Source organism: Oryctolagus cuniculus, chromosome 7 (assembly GCF_051225735.1).
Source record: "Oryctolagus cuniculus isolate XC-2025 breed Fujian yellow rabbit chromosome 7, ASM5122573v1, whole genome shotgun sequence".
NCBI classification, from domain to species: domain Eukaryota; kingdom Metazoa; phylum Chordata; class Mammalia; order Lagomorpha; family Leporidae; genus Oryctolagus; species Oryctolagus cuniculus.
In genome coordinates, this window is record NC_142873.1 from 50,809,973 (window position 1) to 50,826,068 (window position 16,096).

A 16,096-nucleotide genomic window follows, 5' to 3' on the forward strand; every position below is an offset into this window, starting at 1 on the left:
GCCACAGAAATAGGAGCCAGCCTCATCCTTAATTCCCTCCTCTCCCACCCAGTCGGTGACATCAGGAAGCTCCTGCATGGAGAATCCCTAGCTCTGAATTCTGCTAAGGCCAGATCTGAGCCTCTTCAAGATCATCTGACACAGGACACTCTCCAGAAACTCTCCAAGGCCTGAGGCCAGAACACAAAGACTCAGTGGATTGAACATGTGAGCAGGCTGTCAATTTGTCCTGTAAAGCCCAGGCCTGCATGACCCATCAATCTGGATCCATCTATTCTCTCACAGCTGCCTGTCTTTACATAAGCTGCCCCTCTGAGTGTAATACCAGCTTCCTTTTCATTTACTAAGTAAATTCTCACTAATCTTGACAACCCTACCCAAAAGTCACCACCTTGGGGCCGGCGCTGTGGTGTAGTGGGTAAAGCCGCCATCTGCAGTGCTGGCATCCCATATGGATGCCAGTTCGAGTCCCAGCTGCTCCACTTCTGATCCAGCTCTCTGCTACAGCCAGGGAAAGCAGTAGAAGACGACCCAAATCCTAGGGCCCCTGTACCCACGTGGGAGACCCAGAAGCAGCTCCTGGTTCCTGGCTTCGCATAGGCGCAGCTCTGGCTGGTGCAGCCAACTGGGGAGTGAACCAGCGGATGGAAGACCTCTCTCTCTCTCTCTGCCTCTCCTCTCTGTGTAACTCTTTCAAATAAATAAATCTTTTTTTTTTTAAGTCACCGCCTCTATAAAGTCATCCTTAATGTCCCCTTCATACATACACACACAGACACACCAAGTTGTTTTGTCTCCTATTATATAATCTGCCACACAGGTATAGTGTGCTCTCAAATCATGTGTGTTGAATGAATGAACTATATTGACATTTTCCACAATATAGCTAATAGATAGATAACTTGGGTGATAAAAACAAATCAATAATTTTTTTTTTCTCTTATGTGTTTGAGAGACAGAGTGACAGAGAGACAACTCCTATTCACTGGTTTACTCCCCAAATGCCCCCAACATCTGGAGCTGAGCCAGAGCCAAAGCCAGGAGCTGGGAATTCAATCCAGGTCTCCCACATGTGTAGCAGGAACCCAATTACTGACGTCATCACTGCCACCTCCAAGACATTAGTAGAAAGCTGGAGTCAATACCCACAGCTGGGTATTGAGTCCAGATACTCCAATAAGAGATACAGGCATCCTGACAACTGAAAGACCAAACACCTACCCCTAAATCTTTCATCTTTTAAGCTAAAAAGAATTCTCCAAATTTGCTAATACTCCAAATGACTGTCTAGGAAAAGATCCCAATCACTGACCTTATAGAAAAACAAATGAGAGACATGACAGCTTTTCTAAAGAAAGAGGTAACATACAAGCACAGAGAAGTACTCTGTCGAGGGTGCCAAATCAAAGGCAAGAGGTACAATACAAATAAATAAATAAATAAATTGTTAGGAAAAAAAAAAAAGCAAGAGCCGGTGCTGTGGCGCAGCAAGTTAAAGCCCTGGCCTGAAGCGCCTGTTCTAGTCCCGGCTGCTGCTCTTCCGATCCAGCTCTCTGCTATGGCCTGGGAGAGCAGTCCTTGGGCCCCTGCACACATGCAGGAGACCTGGAAGAAGCTCCTGGCTTCTGGCTTAGGATGGGTGCAGCTCCAGCCATTGCAGCCATCTGGGGAGTGAACCAGCGGATGGAAGACCTCTCTGACTCTACCTCTCTCTGTAATTGTCTTTCAAAATCAATCAATCAATCAATCAATCAATCTTTAAAAAAAAGAGGAAGCTTGAAGAGAAAATCCTTTAAAAAAAAAAAAAGAAAAAAGAAATATGAGCCTAAATGTCAGGGGAGGAGAAGGTGGAGCTAAAGGGCAGACTATGAGAGTCGTAAGCAACTGATGGAGATAATGACAGCTGAAGCCATTAAAAGCAGTAGGACTCCCTCAGAAGAGCTGTGATATGGCTCAAAGAGGGCTCCAGGGTTCCAAGGAACACACAAATTTAATGGATTAGAACAAGGTAGTGCAGAAGCAAAAACAAAAGAGTTAAGTAAACCAGAGAAGCCAGTGTGCTGGCAGAAGTGGGGCTGTCCAGCCCTGCCAAGGCAACCACAGGCACGATCTGAAATTCAAAAAATCTATAGCAGGCTAATTTTTTTTAAGTTGATAATTTTGATTGGCCCACAAATGATGTTATAAATATCCAAATAGCAATGGCAGAAAAAAGGTTCCCCATCCTTGGAGATAGGGCAGATTTCATTAAGTAAGGAATCAATAAGAAATCAACAATATTAACTGCCTTCCTTCTGATAATGGTGGATTTCTTTTAGTGAAGTAATTCTGATCCCCAATCCTCAAATATAGTTTAAGTAGCCAAAGGCTTCTAAGTATGTGGTCCTTTTTCTTACTCCTTCCCTACCTTTAAAACTCCCAAAAAGGAAGCAAAACATACTAGCCTGGAACATTTTCAGTTCGTTATCATAATGTTAAATGTCCACCAGATCTTCTGTGTATAACATTAATCAAAAATGGATCTTAGTGGAGAATGGGGCTGGGAATGGGAGAGGAAGGAGGAGGGGTGGGAGAGTTGGTGAGGGGGTCGGGGACAGTGGGAAAAAATCATTATATTCCTAAAGTTGTACTTATGAAATTTCATGAAGTTTGTATTCCTTAAATAAAAGGATTCTTTGGGAGGAAAATATCTATATTTCCTAAAATAAAAAAAAAATATCCACCAGAATTGGGAGACCCATTAAAGGCTAGACACCAAGATATAAAAGATGCTAAGTAAAGGTACCTTTTGAGAGTAGCAAAGTACAGATTTGAGTCCCATTTGTTACCTGTAAAACCAACTTGGCAGGTGCACTCAAAGGTATCCCGGCTGTGTGTGTGGCAGGTACCTCCATTCAGGCAGGGGCGAGACACAAAGCAGGGGTGAGAGGTTGAATACTGACAATCCTCTCCTGTGAACCCTGGAGCACATCGGCACGTAGCTTTCCCCAACATGGCCTGGGCCACACAGGTCCCACCATTTTGACAACGGTTCTTCTCACAGGGGTCTCGATGTTGACAATATTCTCCCAAGAAGCCCTCTGGGCATCTGTATGGAAAATAAAAGAGTCCATCAAAACACATGACTTCTTTAAGTCCAAAAACTTATGGAAAGATAATGCAGACCATTCAAGAAAATGCTAGACTGTGAATCAAGAGACATAAAGATACAATCTATAAAACTGCTTCACTTTGGGGCCAGCGCTGTGGCGCAGCGGGTTAAAGCCCTGGCCTGAAGCACCGGCATCCCATATGGGCTCTGGTTCTAGTCCTGGCTGCTCCTCTTCTGATCCAGCTCTCTGCTATGGCCTGGGATAGCAGTAGAAGATGGCCCAAGTCCTTGGGCCCCTGCACCCGTGTGGGAGACCCAGAGGAGGCTCCCAGCTCCTGGCTTCAGATCAGCGCAGCTCCAGCCGTTGTGGCCATCTGGGGAGTGAACCATTGGACAGAAGACTTCTCTCTCTGTCTCTACCTCTCTCTGTAGCTTTGTCTTTCAAATAAATAAAATAAATCTTAAAAAAAAAATGCTTCACTTTAAAAGACGTGCTTAGGGAACCTAACCACATACTCTTCACACCTTTTTGAGTTTTGGCAGGTGACAGAGTAGCAGGTGGATGATCCAAAAGGCTCTGCCATCATCAGCCTTATTCAAAGTCAAAATACTATAGCTTTGTCCATGTATATACAGTCTGGCACAGTTTAATAGTACCTCTTTGTGGAGTACTATTCATATTTGTCTGCCTGAATTCAAGAACTTTCTCATTTTGACTAAGCCATTTGATAGGATTAAGATGTTCACATGATAATGCATGGACTTACCCTCTTATCCCCACCAATTTAAAATACATATCTTTTTTAAAAAATTAAGTATTGAGAAATATTGAGTTCTTCATTCTCTTGTTTCTACCGAGACATCAATTGGCCTTACACCCAGCTTCCGTGGCTGTGTTCATGTGGTTGAAAATGCAAAAAAGTAAGGGAAAGGAGGTGTAGGACTGCAGAAGGTTTCAAAAGGGTATTTAAAAATGTTAATGCGTTAAGTGATAGCTTTTTAAACTAAATATTACATAATATATTACATAATATATATGACAATTTTAACAGTAGCAAAAAGATGCAAGAAATTTCCATTTTATAATAAAAATGTTGTTTAAATGGGACTTCCAAAAAGCATGTAAAGGAACGGAAAAGACTTGATTTGACTATAAACTTTTCTAGTGATTCAGATATTTGATTCAACCTATTTCTCTATTTTACTTTTTAAAGTAAGTTCAGAAACTTTAATCTAGAAAGCTTTCCACCATCACTTCCAAGTTAAACCAATTAAAGATATGAAACAAACTACAGATCCCTACCCCCTCTCCAAAACCAGCAGCCATCACATCTCCCTGTGCCCAGTCACTGGTGTACTGATTCTCTAATTCACCTAGACCTCAAGTCCTGAGGTCATGGTTAACTCCTTCCTGTTTTTGTCAATCATATGCAAGACCTTTTATTAGCCATTTGCTAGCAAGGTGAGGTCTTTGGGGTCATAGTTACTGAGAAAAGAAAGCAGGTCAGATAAAAGGGAACTAGGACAGAACATGCTCAGAATTGCTCAGTAGCTAAAAGGACTGGAGAAGAAAACAGAGCTGGCAAATAGCTGCACTGGTAGTGATGTAACTGGCCACAACCTCCTCCTCATCCCTTTCCAGAGCTGTGTAAAATAAGCATGGCAGAGCCAGGAATTTCTTCCTGCGTATCTCTGAGCATCTTCACAAGCAGGTAAAGCTAGCATTCTCAGTACTGAAACCAAAGACTGGCTGAAAGTTAACAACGAGGAGTCTGTATCTCCTAAGTTCCGAAGATCTTGTTCAGAATCCTGGTGCTTTGACGTTGGATAAATTATTTATCCCTGCTATCAAGTCTCTCACATTTTAATGAGCTTATACTTGAATTAATTAATTTCAAAAGGCAGACAGAGACAAAGAGAAAAATCTCCCATCCACTTGCTCACTCCCCAAATGCCCACAATAGCTGGAGTTGGGCCAGGCTGAAGTCAAGAGCCTGGAACTCCATCTGAGTCTCCCCTGTGGGTGGCAGGGAATCAAGCACTTGAGCCCTTACCTGCTGCCCCCAGAGTGCAGTTGAGTACAATGCTGAAATTAGGAGCAAACCTGGGACTAAGCCCTCTGACATGGGAGCAAGCATCACAAGCAGTGTCTTAACTGCTAGGCCACATTCCCACCCCTCTCTCACACTTTAAATTGTTACTAATACCTACATGGTGGAATAACATATTGTAAGTATCGAACAAAAGCAGGTTTGTAAAAATTTTGTAACTGTTAAAAAGTTTTGCAAATGGAAAACATTCTTTTCTTTGTGCTTGTTGAGGAAAATATGATGCCTTATCCAGATCACAGCTTGATTTGATAATAGAATAGTTTCTTTTATTTAAGTAGAGGAACAAAAAGTGCTAATACAGCATAGCTAAAATTAACTCTGAGCTATATTATTAAAAGCACTTGCAGCTTATTCAAGAAATGTGTTATGGATGATGTTAGAAACTGCAACACAATTCTCATTCGCAGTGACAGTCCTCTGGGCATTAGGCCTGGCTGACAACTGCTGATCCTCCCCTATGGGAATTATTCACCTTGTAAATAATGGCAAACTCTTAAACCTGGGTGGGCTTTGCTCCTAGGCTATTACACCAACCCCCCCATACTATTTTGGGGCATTTGCTAAGAGAATGCAAACTCATTTAAATATTAACAACATAAACACAAAATGAAAACATAAGGTTCCCAAGAAAACAAATATGAGACAACAGGAAAGTTTCTAGAGCCAAACAGAATTATTTGTTTCTAGATTTAATCCATACTTTTGCTCTCTGGCTGTAAGGAAAAAAACATTTCAGCTAAGATACATTTTTAAAAACCATTAAATGTTGACAAAGTATGAAATAGCCACTTGAGAGGCCTACATCCTGTATCAGAGTCTCTGGGTTTGATTCCCAGCTCCACACCCAATTTCAGCTTCCTAATAATGTGCAACTTGAGAGGCACCAGGTGACAGCTCAAGCATTTGGCCCTTGTAACCCATGTTGAAGACCTGGATTGAGTTTGTGGCTTTGGGCCTGGCCAGGTGTTGTGGGCATTTGGGAAGTGAACCAGAGCATGGGAAATCTCTCTTTCTCACTACCAGCCCTGATGTGTGTGTGTGTGTATGTATGTGTGTGTGTGTGTGTCTACCTGCTAAATAAAAAAAAAAGTTAAAAGAAAAAAAAGTTAGAGATTCGCAAAGTATAGCAGGTCCAATTTGTTTTTTTAATGGCCTGTGAATTAATAATGGTTTTTATATTTTTAAGTGGCTGGAAAAAATCAAAAGGATATTTTGTGACATTTGAAAATTATGCAAAATTCAAATTTCAGTGTCCATAAATAGCCTTTTTGGGTCACAGTCATGCTCATTCATTTACAGGCTGTCTATGGCTGCTTTTGCACTATAAGAAGATGGAGCAGATGCACTGAGACCATATAGCCTACAGAAATATTCACCCTTTGCACTTTACAGGAAAAGTTTGCCAACTCCAGGAAACCATGAATCCTAATTCTCTAAATAGCACCCAACATATGTATTACTAATGATGTCAATGATGAAGACTCTTCTATTGGTTTCCACAAAGAATATTAAACTCATACTATTCACTTATTTATGCAATAAATGTTCTGTAAGGACCTATTATGTGCCAGACATTTTTTTTTTTTTGAGTACTAAGAACATCTCTCCACTTGTGGATTAACAAGTAAAAAATGTAATATGTTGGAGAGAGTTAAGTGTTATGAAGAAAAATAAAACAGGAATGGGTGGAGTTGGGAATTGAGGCATGGAGTGTGTAAAGACAGGTCTTTCAGTTTTAAATAGGGAATTCAGAGAATGTTTCATTGAGGAAGTGATATTTAGTCAAGATTTGAATGAGGCAAGTGAGAAAAGTGTTCAAGGAAGAGCAAACAGCAAACGCAGAGGAAGACCTGGAGATCTATACCAATGGGAGTAGCTAAGGGGGCAGGATGTAGACAGATGAGAGCTGTACACCAGGAGGCAGGTCATTGCAGCCATGAGGCCACTGTAAAGGAGTTAGGGTTGTATTCTAAGTGAAATAATACTTAGATATGGCATGCAACAGACTCATTCTCCTAAAGTCTGTTTATAAAAACATATCCTCCTAGCATTATTGGTATAATAAAGACATGATTTTTTTTAAATGTTCCAGAGGGCTGGAGATCAGCATAATTCTTTACTTTTATCTTAAAACTTATACAAGTCTCCTTTTTTTTCTTTAAAAAAAAAAAAAGAAGAAGAAGAAGATTAACACAGAGAGAAGAGAGGCAGAAAGAGAAGAGAGGCAGAAAGAGAGAGAGGTCTTCCATCTGATGGTTCACTCCCCAATTGACCGCAATGGCTGGAGCTGCGCTGATCCAAAGCCGGGAGCCAGGAGCTTCCTCCAGGTCTCACACGCAGGTGCAGGGGCCCAAGGACTTGGGTCATCTTCTACTGCTTCCCCAGGCCACAGCAGAGAACTGGATCAGAAGTGGAGCAGACGGGACTAGAACTGGTGCCCATATGGGATGCTGGCACTTCAGGCCAGGGCATTAACCTGCTGTGCCACAGCGCCGGCCCCACAAGTCTCTTTTAAACCGACATTTTTTCTCCAATTCTTCCTTTACAACCAAGCTTCTGTGACTACAGCCTGATTTCACAAATATTTGTCTTCCATCTACTTCTTATTTGTCCCTTTGCAAGAAAACTTTCATTCTAATTATTGTCTAGGAACTATGTTCTAACAGAAATGACCCTCTCATCTCAAGTGCAGTTGTCTCACTTGAGATTTCATGATACAGAAATTCTGTCTTCTACAGATGGTATTGTAGACCACTCCCTGTACCATTTTAATCTTTTTGCTCTTGGCTTCTATAACTTCATCTATCTCAAAACGTAGTAAAACTTTAGTCTAGATTGCCGATTACTTTTTTCTTTCATCCCCACCAATCATAGCCACCTGGAAATTTAAGTCTGAGCTGCACTGCTCTTTTCTCTCGTATGCATTTGTTATCATTGCTGTTGTCTGAGTTAACTTGGTTTTAAACAACTACCTTTATGTAAATGATTCCAAATACACCATTCCAGCTGCAAATATTCAGTTTTCTAAAAGCCACCTATCTACCCTAATATGTCCTGCCAATACTTGAAACTAAACATTTGGAAAATAACTTTTTCCCATGAAACTAATTCTTAATTTTTCTAAGGTTTCTACTCACAACTTAAAGCAACTTTTAGGTAGACACTTTAGGTTATAATTTATTACCATGTTCTGACATATCTGCTAACTGAATTCCTGTAACAGTTATAATTCATGTTCACTGTTTCCTTTTTAACACAAACTCTGATCAGAGTGAAAGCCTCAGGGCACACATCATGTTGCTGGCTTCTCCCCTATTTCCAGACATCCCTGAAACAAAATTTCAGGACTCCAGGCAACCTAAGGTAATTTCTATTAAGAGAAATAATACTTTCTGGCCCACGCCGCAGCTCACTAGGCTAATCCTCCGCCTTGCGGCGCCGGCACACCAAGTTCTAGTCCCGGTCGGGGCGCTGGATTCTGTCCCGGTTGCCCCTCTTCCAGGCCAGCTCTCTGTTGTGGCCCGGGAAGGCAGTGGAGGATGGCCCAAGTGCTTGGGCCCTGCGCCCCATGGGAGACCAGGATAAGCACCTGGCTCCTGGCTTTGGATCAGCGCGGTGCGCCGGCCGCAGCGCGCCGGCCACGGCGGCCATTGGAGGGTGAACCAGCGGCAAAAGAAGACCTTTCTCTCTCTCTCTCTCTCTCACTGTCCACTCTGCCTGTCAAAAAAAAAAAAAAAAAAAAAAAAGGAAAAGAAAAAAAAGAGAAATAATACTTTCTAAAATATTTCTAAAGGACGATCACTAATTTCTGCTTGAGTATGCCTGATAAATAGTAAGAATTTAACGAATGTTTGAACTTATTGTTGTTCCTGCTACTAAGAGCACAGACTCTAGGACCAGACCACCTGGCTATCAATCCCAGCTCCACCAATTACACAGTGTTAATCTTCCCTGTTGAGAAATACATTAATAATAGTGCCTACCTCACAGTGTTTTTTCTTTTTAAGATTTATTTATTTATTTATTTGAAAGGCAGAAGTACAGAGAGGCAGAGGCAGAGAGAGAGTTAGTGAGAGAGGGACAGGTCTTCCATTCACTGGTTCACTCTCCCAGATGGCCACAACAGCTGTGGCTGCAGCTGCACCGATCAGAAGCCAGGAGACAGGAGCTTCTTCCAGATCTCCATGCGGGTACAAGGGCGCAAGGACTTGGGCCATTTTTCACTGCTTTCCCAGGCTATAGCAGAGAGCTGGATTGGAAGTGGAGCAGCTGGGATTTGAAAGAGCACCCATAAGGGATGCCAGGACTGCAAGCGGCGGTTTTACTTCTAGGCCACAGCACCGACTCCCAGTGTTTTTAAATGGCTGGAAAACATGACACTATCCAGCACATAGTAAACACCACCTATTTGTTAAGTAGAGTAAAATTACTGACTCACTACTTCATTGAAGGACAGTCTTCAATATGAGTGGATCCCATTGTCACAAAGTTTTCTTTCTTAAGTCATAAAATTCTGCCTCCCCCTCTAAGTATCTACACAATCCAGATAACTGAAAACATGTGTGTACATTAGAATGTTCATAACAGCATTATTCATAACTGACAAAAAGTAGAAACAACTCAGATGTCCATAAGGTAATGAATGGATAAATAAAATACATTATACCTATACAATATTATTTGATCATAAAAAGCCATGAAGTTGTGATACATGCTACAATACGGGTGAATCTTGAAGACATTAAGCTATGTGAAACAAGTCAGACATGAAAGAACACATATTATGTGATTCCATTTACATGAAGTACCCAGAATGAACAAATTTCTAAAGATACTCTAGTGTTGCCAGGAGATAGGGAGAAGAGGAAATGGAGAGGGACTACCTAGGAGTGGAGAGATTTTTAGGGTTAATTAAAATGTTATTGAACTAGATAATAGTGGTGGTTCCCCAACTCTGTGAATATACTAAAACACTGAATTGCACACTTCAGGAGGGTGAATTTTATGGCATATGAATTACATCTTAACTTTAAAAAGAACAGACTCTGCCTCTAAGATTTCTACCTACGAGCTCTCTCTGTCCTCTACAACAAAAAGGAACAAGACCTTTGCTTCTCTTACACATGGTCCTTCAAGAATCTGAAGAGTTATGTTGACTTTTCCCCACCCCCCAGGATTCAGTGCTTTGGACTGGAAAACTATTTCTAGACTTTCTCAACATTTTAGTGGCTCTTCTATGTATAAAATAACAATGGTAATAATAATAATGACCAATAATTTTTAGTACTTACTACATTTTAGACATCTGCTAAACATTTTACAGCCATATGTTAGCTTTTTATTGCTCCATACAGCACTATAATATATCAGAGTACTTCTAAAATACTCATGGAAAATGGAGTTGAAAGTTTACTTTGCACTCTGACCTCAGAATCAGCCCTTAAGGCATTCTAGTCTGTCTGAAAAGCCCACGAGAGCATTTTAGGCACAGAAAGCCAAGACACTGTGGCAAAAAATGTCTTACATGAAGGATCTTGGTTGGTGATACCCCAGTAGAAAGCAGCAGTCATCAAAGGAGGAGGTACTTTTCTCCCAAGGGAGGAGAGAACTTCCACTTTGCTTATGGCCTTGTCTAAATACTGATGGAGTTTGTGAATTCAAAAAGGCTTCCACAGCCTAGGCAGCTCATGTCAAGAACCTCGGGTCATCACTGACATCACACGTAGGAGTGTTAATTCTTAAATTAATAACAGTCATTGTGCACTAACTTTCCATGCAGGACCTCTGTCTTCAAAGAGTTGTATTATAACTATGTCTAAGAGCTCCCAAAAGATGTATCACTCTTGGGTGCTTCATTAATTACGTTTCGAAGAAGAAGAAGAAAAAGAAGAAGAAAAAGAAGAAGAGGAAGGGGAAGGGGAAGGGGAAGGGGAAGAGGAAGGGGAAGAAGAAGAGGAAGAAGAGGAGGAAGAAGAGGAGGAGGAAGAGGAGGAGGAAGAGGAGGAGGAAGAGGAGGAAGAAGAGGAGGAAGAAGAGGAGGAAGAAGAGGAGGAAGAAGAGGAGGAAGAAGAGGAGGAAGAAGAGGAGGAAGAAGAGGAGGAAGAAGAGGAGGAAGAAGAGGAGGAAGAAGAGGAGGAAGAAGAGGAGGAAGAAGAGGAGGAAGAAGAGGAGGAAGAAGAAGAGGAAGAAGAAGAGGAGGAAGAAGAAGAGGAAGAAGAAGAGGAAGAAGAAGAGGAAGAAGAAGAGGAAGAAGAAGAAGAAGAAGAAGAAGTGAAATTAACTTCAAGATACAATGACTTTGAACAGCCTTTGTCTCAACTGTTGAGGAACAGGTTTTTTTGTTTTGTTTTGTGTTTTTTTTTTTTTTTAAACCATGCAAATTGTTGAGCTCTACTTAGTATAGAGTTGGTCTTCTGTGTATAAAGCTAATTGAAAATGCATCTTAGTGGAGAATAGGACTGGAAATGAGAGAGGGAGGAGGAGGAGGGGTGAGAGAGTGGATAGGAGAGCCAGTATGGTGGAAAGAATCACTGTATTTCTAAAGTTGTACTTATGAAATGCAGGAAGCCTGTATTCCTTAAAAAAAGGTTTCTTTGGGGCCCGGCGCTGTGGCTCACTTGGTTAATCCTCCACCTGTGGTACAAGCATCCCACACAGGCACCGGTTTCTAGTCCCAGTTGCTCCTCTTCCAGTCCAGCTCTCTGCTGTGGCCAGGGAGGGCAGTGGAGGATGGCCCAGGTGCTTGGGCCCCTGCACCCATGTGGGAGACCAGGAGGAAGCACCTGGCTCTTGGCTTCAGATTGGCGTAGCTCCGGCCATAGCGGCCATTTGGGGAGTAAACCAACAGAAGGAAGACCTTTCTCTCTGTCTCTAACAATACTTGTCAAATTAAAAAAAAAAAAAGGGGGGGGGGCCAGCGCCACGGCTCACTAGGCTAATCCTCCGCCTTGCGGCGCCGGCACACCGGGTTCTAGTCCCGGTCGGGGCGCCGGATTCTGTCCTGGTTGCCCCTCTTCCAGGCCAGCTCTCTGCTGTGGCCCGGGAAGGCAGTGGAGGATGGCCCAAGTCCTTGGGTCCTGCACCCCATGGGAGACCAGGATAAGTACCTGGCTCCTGCCATCGGATCAGCGCGGTGCGCCAGCCGTGGCGGCCATTGGAGGGTGAACCAACAGCAAAGGAAGACCTTTCTCTCTGTCTCTCTCTTTCACTGTCCACTCTGCCTGTCAAAAACAAAAAAAAAAGGGGGGGGTTTCTTTGGGGGGGATAAATAAACAAAAACAAAAAGACAAATTAAATAAATTAATTAAAATGAAAAAAGTTTGCTTTGGTATAAAAAATTGGAAATTCATGCATTTTTCCTAATATATATTTCCTATGAAGATTCTAAAGTACACTTATATTATGATCTCCATTCTATATTCAAAGAACTTGAAGCTTAGAAGGATAACTATTTCAGAGCTAGTAGATGACAGAGGCAGAATTCAAACCCAGGTCTGTTTCCTGGGCCCATGCACTTCAATACTGGGCTATCCTGACTAGTTGACTCTAATTCATCAAAACTCCATTAAAATGTGGGGTCCAAAATGGAAAAAAAGACATTAACATGTGTTCTTACCAGTGTAGCACAGAGCTAAATCATCACTTCCTGACCTGGACACTGTGTTTTCTCCTGTATCAGTCTAAAGCTCCATTCCCTTCTTTGGAAGCCACAAAATACTACTGTATGTTACTAAAGACATAGCCAGCTGAAATGCTCAGAGCCTAATGTTATACTAATTACTTCTCTGCCATGGTTTCCTATCCAACATTTGTACTACATGTTATTTTCAACCCAATAACTAGAACTGTTCTTTTTTCACTTTAAATTCATCATATTGAATCTTTACCTCCCAAGTTTGCTTGACTGAGTCAATGCTTAAACTATATTAATATAATCATAAAATTACAGCATGGCGACATACTTCAGAAGCCCCCACTGTATGGATTTAGATGCCAAAGCTAACTGACCTGCAACAAATTCCTCATCTGTGGACATAGCAATTTCCCCCAGTTGCATCATCTAAAATGTGTCCTTATTTTCACCTAGATCTTTGAAAACAGCATAAAACGAAATGTGTGCTACTAAATCTTGTCCCAAAACCAGCACCTATTCAATCAAGTCTACCATCCTAACTGCACAAGAATTCTATCCACACCTGTCCTCAGGGACAAGATGGAAATTCCCCAATGAAACAAGGCAAACTACCGAAAAAACAGCTGTTTTCATGCATAATTTCGATCCTGTCACTCTTCTGCTCAGGAAGGAGCAGCAGTCTTTCATAGTCAAATTCCTCAGAATCTCTGATCTGCTTGTATGCCCTATTCCTACCATTTAACCATCTTATTCCCTAGATCCATAACTCAAATGCTCCAGATTATTTCCATAATCTTGTCTTCTTCCCTTATAAAATCTTTTTTTAAAAGATTTTTTATTTGAAAGGCAGAGTTACAGAAAGAGGGTGGAAGAGACAGCTACTCCATCTTCTGATTCACTCTCCAAATGGTCACAATGGCCAGGGCTGTGCCAGGCTGAAGCCAGGAACCCAAAGCTTCTTCAGGGTTTCCCATGTGAGTGCTAGGCCCCAAGCATCTGGGTCATCCTCCACTGCTTTTCCAGGCACATCAGCAGGGAGCTGGAGAAGTTGAAGCAGCCTATATGTGATGCCAGCGTGTAGGCAGTGGCTTAATCCCGCTTTCCACAATACTGGCCTCTAAAAATCTTCCTAATTTCCAGTAAAAAATATAATGCTTTCCATCTGATATGTCTTCACTTTACATTCCTTGCTTCCACCCTTCTTTCGAAGATCTGCTCAAAGCCTTCTTTAAGGCACCTCCAAACCATCGGACCCATCTGGAATTCCTCCAAACAGCAGATGAAGTGCCACGTCACATACTGCATTATGTCTACCCGTCTGGCTCCTTCTTTTCATCTAAGCCCTGGTTATGTCTTTCTTGTGGCAGTCTTCAACCCCATTTGGACAGTATTCTTGGGAAAAAGAATGTTCTGTACTCTGGTGCAGGCTTCTTGATACAATGAGCACCAAATACTCAATGCAGGTATCCAGGTTCCTAAGCAAGCTTCTGTCACTCCAAACCTGCTAGAAAATCCCCTTCTAAAACTCTGCCTGCCTGGATGAACACAGGCCAGGTCAACCCTAAGAGACACCCTGAGGTACAAGATTATCCTTCACATCCCTAAGAAGAATTTCAGACATGAGAAGAAAGAACAATGGATGAGACAACCAGAAATAAAGGGCTCCATTTCCTAAAGCAGCAGGGCTCTTAACTTGGGAGATCCCTGTTTGGCTGGACATAAGGACATCATATACCCTGTCAGTCTGAATGGGAAATGAGACTCCACCCAGAAACAAGATTAAGTTAGGTTTGAGGCTGAAAATATGACTACATAAAATCCAAATACCTCAGGAATCTATAATTCTATGAAGTTATGCAGTACAAAGTTTGGACAATAGTCCACCTCTTGAACAAAGGGCATATGCAAAAAGCTTTTTTAAAAAACTAGCTGAATAAACCCAACAGCTGCCTTTCATTCCTAAAACTACAGGAACACCACCCCTCCTGTGGGGGAATTTATCAATTATTTAGGAGCTCTTGCAGTGACTTCCTTCTATTACATCTTTCTTCACTAGCTTTGGAACTCTGAAGAACATAGTTTCCAGATGAGGCAGTGAATACAGGGAAGTTTGGGGGGACTTTTCTCTGTAAAATAATTCCAAAAACTAATCTGAACACTTATCAAACACACAGAGATGTATTCATGACTTCTTCTTTAAAAATCTGCCATTTCTGCCACTTTTTCATTGTTACTGTTCAGACACACAAGGGGAGTGGGGTGAAGGGGAGAGAAGGCAGAAGATCAGAGAGAAAAACAAGGGGTTCTTCCTAATGGAACCAGAAAACATTCCATTTGAACGGATGCCCATACAGTCCCCCCCTCCCCACTAACACAGATGAAAACCAGACCCCAAAGCTCACATATCCCCGGCAGGCTGGATGAGTTTACATGTAGCCACTTTACAGATTTCAACAAAGCCTGGGGTTGAATGGCAACTCCAATCTATCTGGCGATGGCTGCAGTTCAGAACCCGTCTCCCTAGTAATACAGGACAGAAAAATTCGTCCTTTCAAGTTTCCTAAGTGAATAGCCACTCATCTAGAGAAAAGCTTAGAACAGTGCAGCAGCTTGTGGCAGCTCCAAGATGACTGACGTCCGAGCAGGAAATAAGCTCCCATTCCAAATAAAAGCCAGTATTCTCTCCCCGTCTTCTCCACTCAGTGTTCTGTATCAGCAGGGTGAGTCCAAATTGCAATGGGCACTTTGCTGCAGCTCTTGTCTTTAGTTTTTTATAAGCGAGAATTTGGTCATTAAAAAAAAAATTCCAACAAAGCAAAACCCCACCACATGCAAAAAGAAAAAGAGAGGCGTGCTTTACAAAACAGCTATTTCAAAATCATGATTTTTAAAAAACTATACAGAATGTGGAACGGAGGGGAAAAAAATGTCTCATGTGGGTTGCGTCGGCACCGCAGCTGCTCCTCATTAAAGCTCCTCTTTACTCCCTCTGGGCTAGTTTCCAGCAGAAAATTCTTTAAACAGAACTCTGCTTTCAACCCACTTTCTTCTTGCTCTGGGCCTCTCGGCCCCCCAATCCGCAGTGGCAGCCTGCCCTAGCTGAGCTCTGGAGGGGGAGCTGTCGTTAAGGTAAATGAGGTAAGGGCAGGGGAACACTAACAAAACCCAGAAACCAAATTAAGCATCGGTCAGTCACAAAGGTCTGCAGTTTGAAAAGGCCTCAAAATCAGTCTGCTCTTTCCTGTAACCATAATGCCAGCT

The 16,096-nt window shown here is 42.1% G+C and overlaps 1 protein-coding gene across 1 annotated transcript in view; it reads right to left on the minus strand.

Annotated features, from left to right (window-relative positions):
• NOTCH2 (notch receptor 2) overlaps positions 1-16,096 on the minus strand; it is a 175,109-nt gene that overhangs the window by 91,497 nt on the left and 67,516 nt on the right. Inside the window, exon 3 of the mRNA XM_089300080.1 lies at positions 2,829-3,088. Coding sequence (XP_089156206.1) covers positions 2,829-3,088 — 260 coding nt within the window. The remainder of the gene's footprint in view (positions 1-2,828; positions 3,089-16,096) is intronic.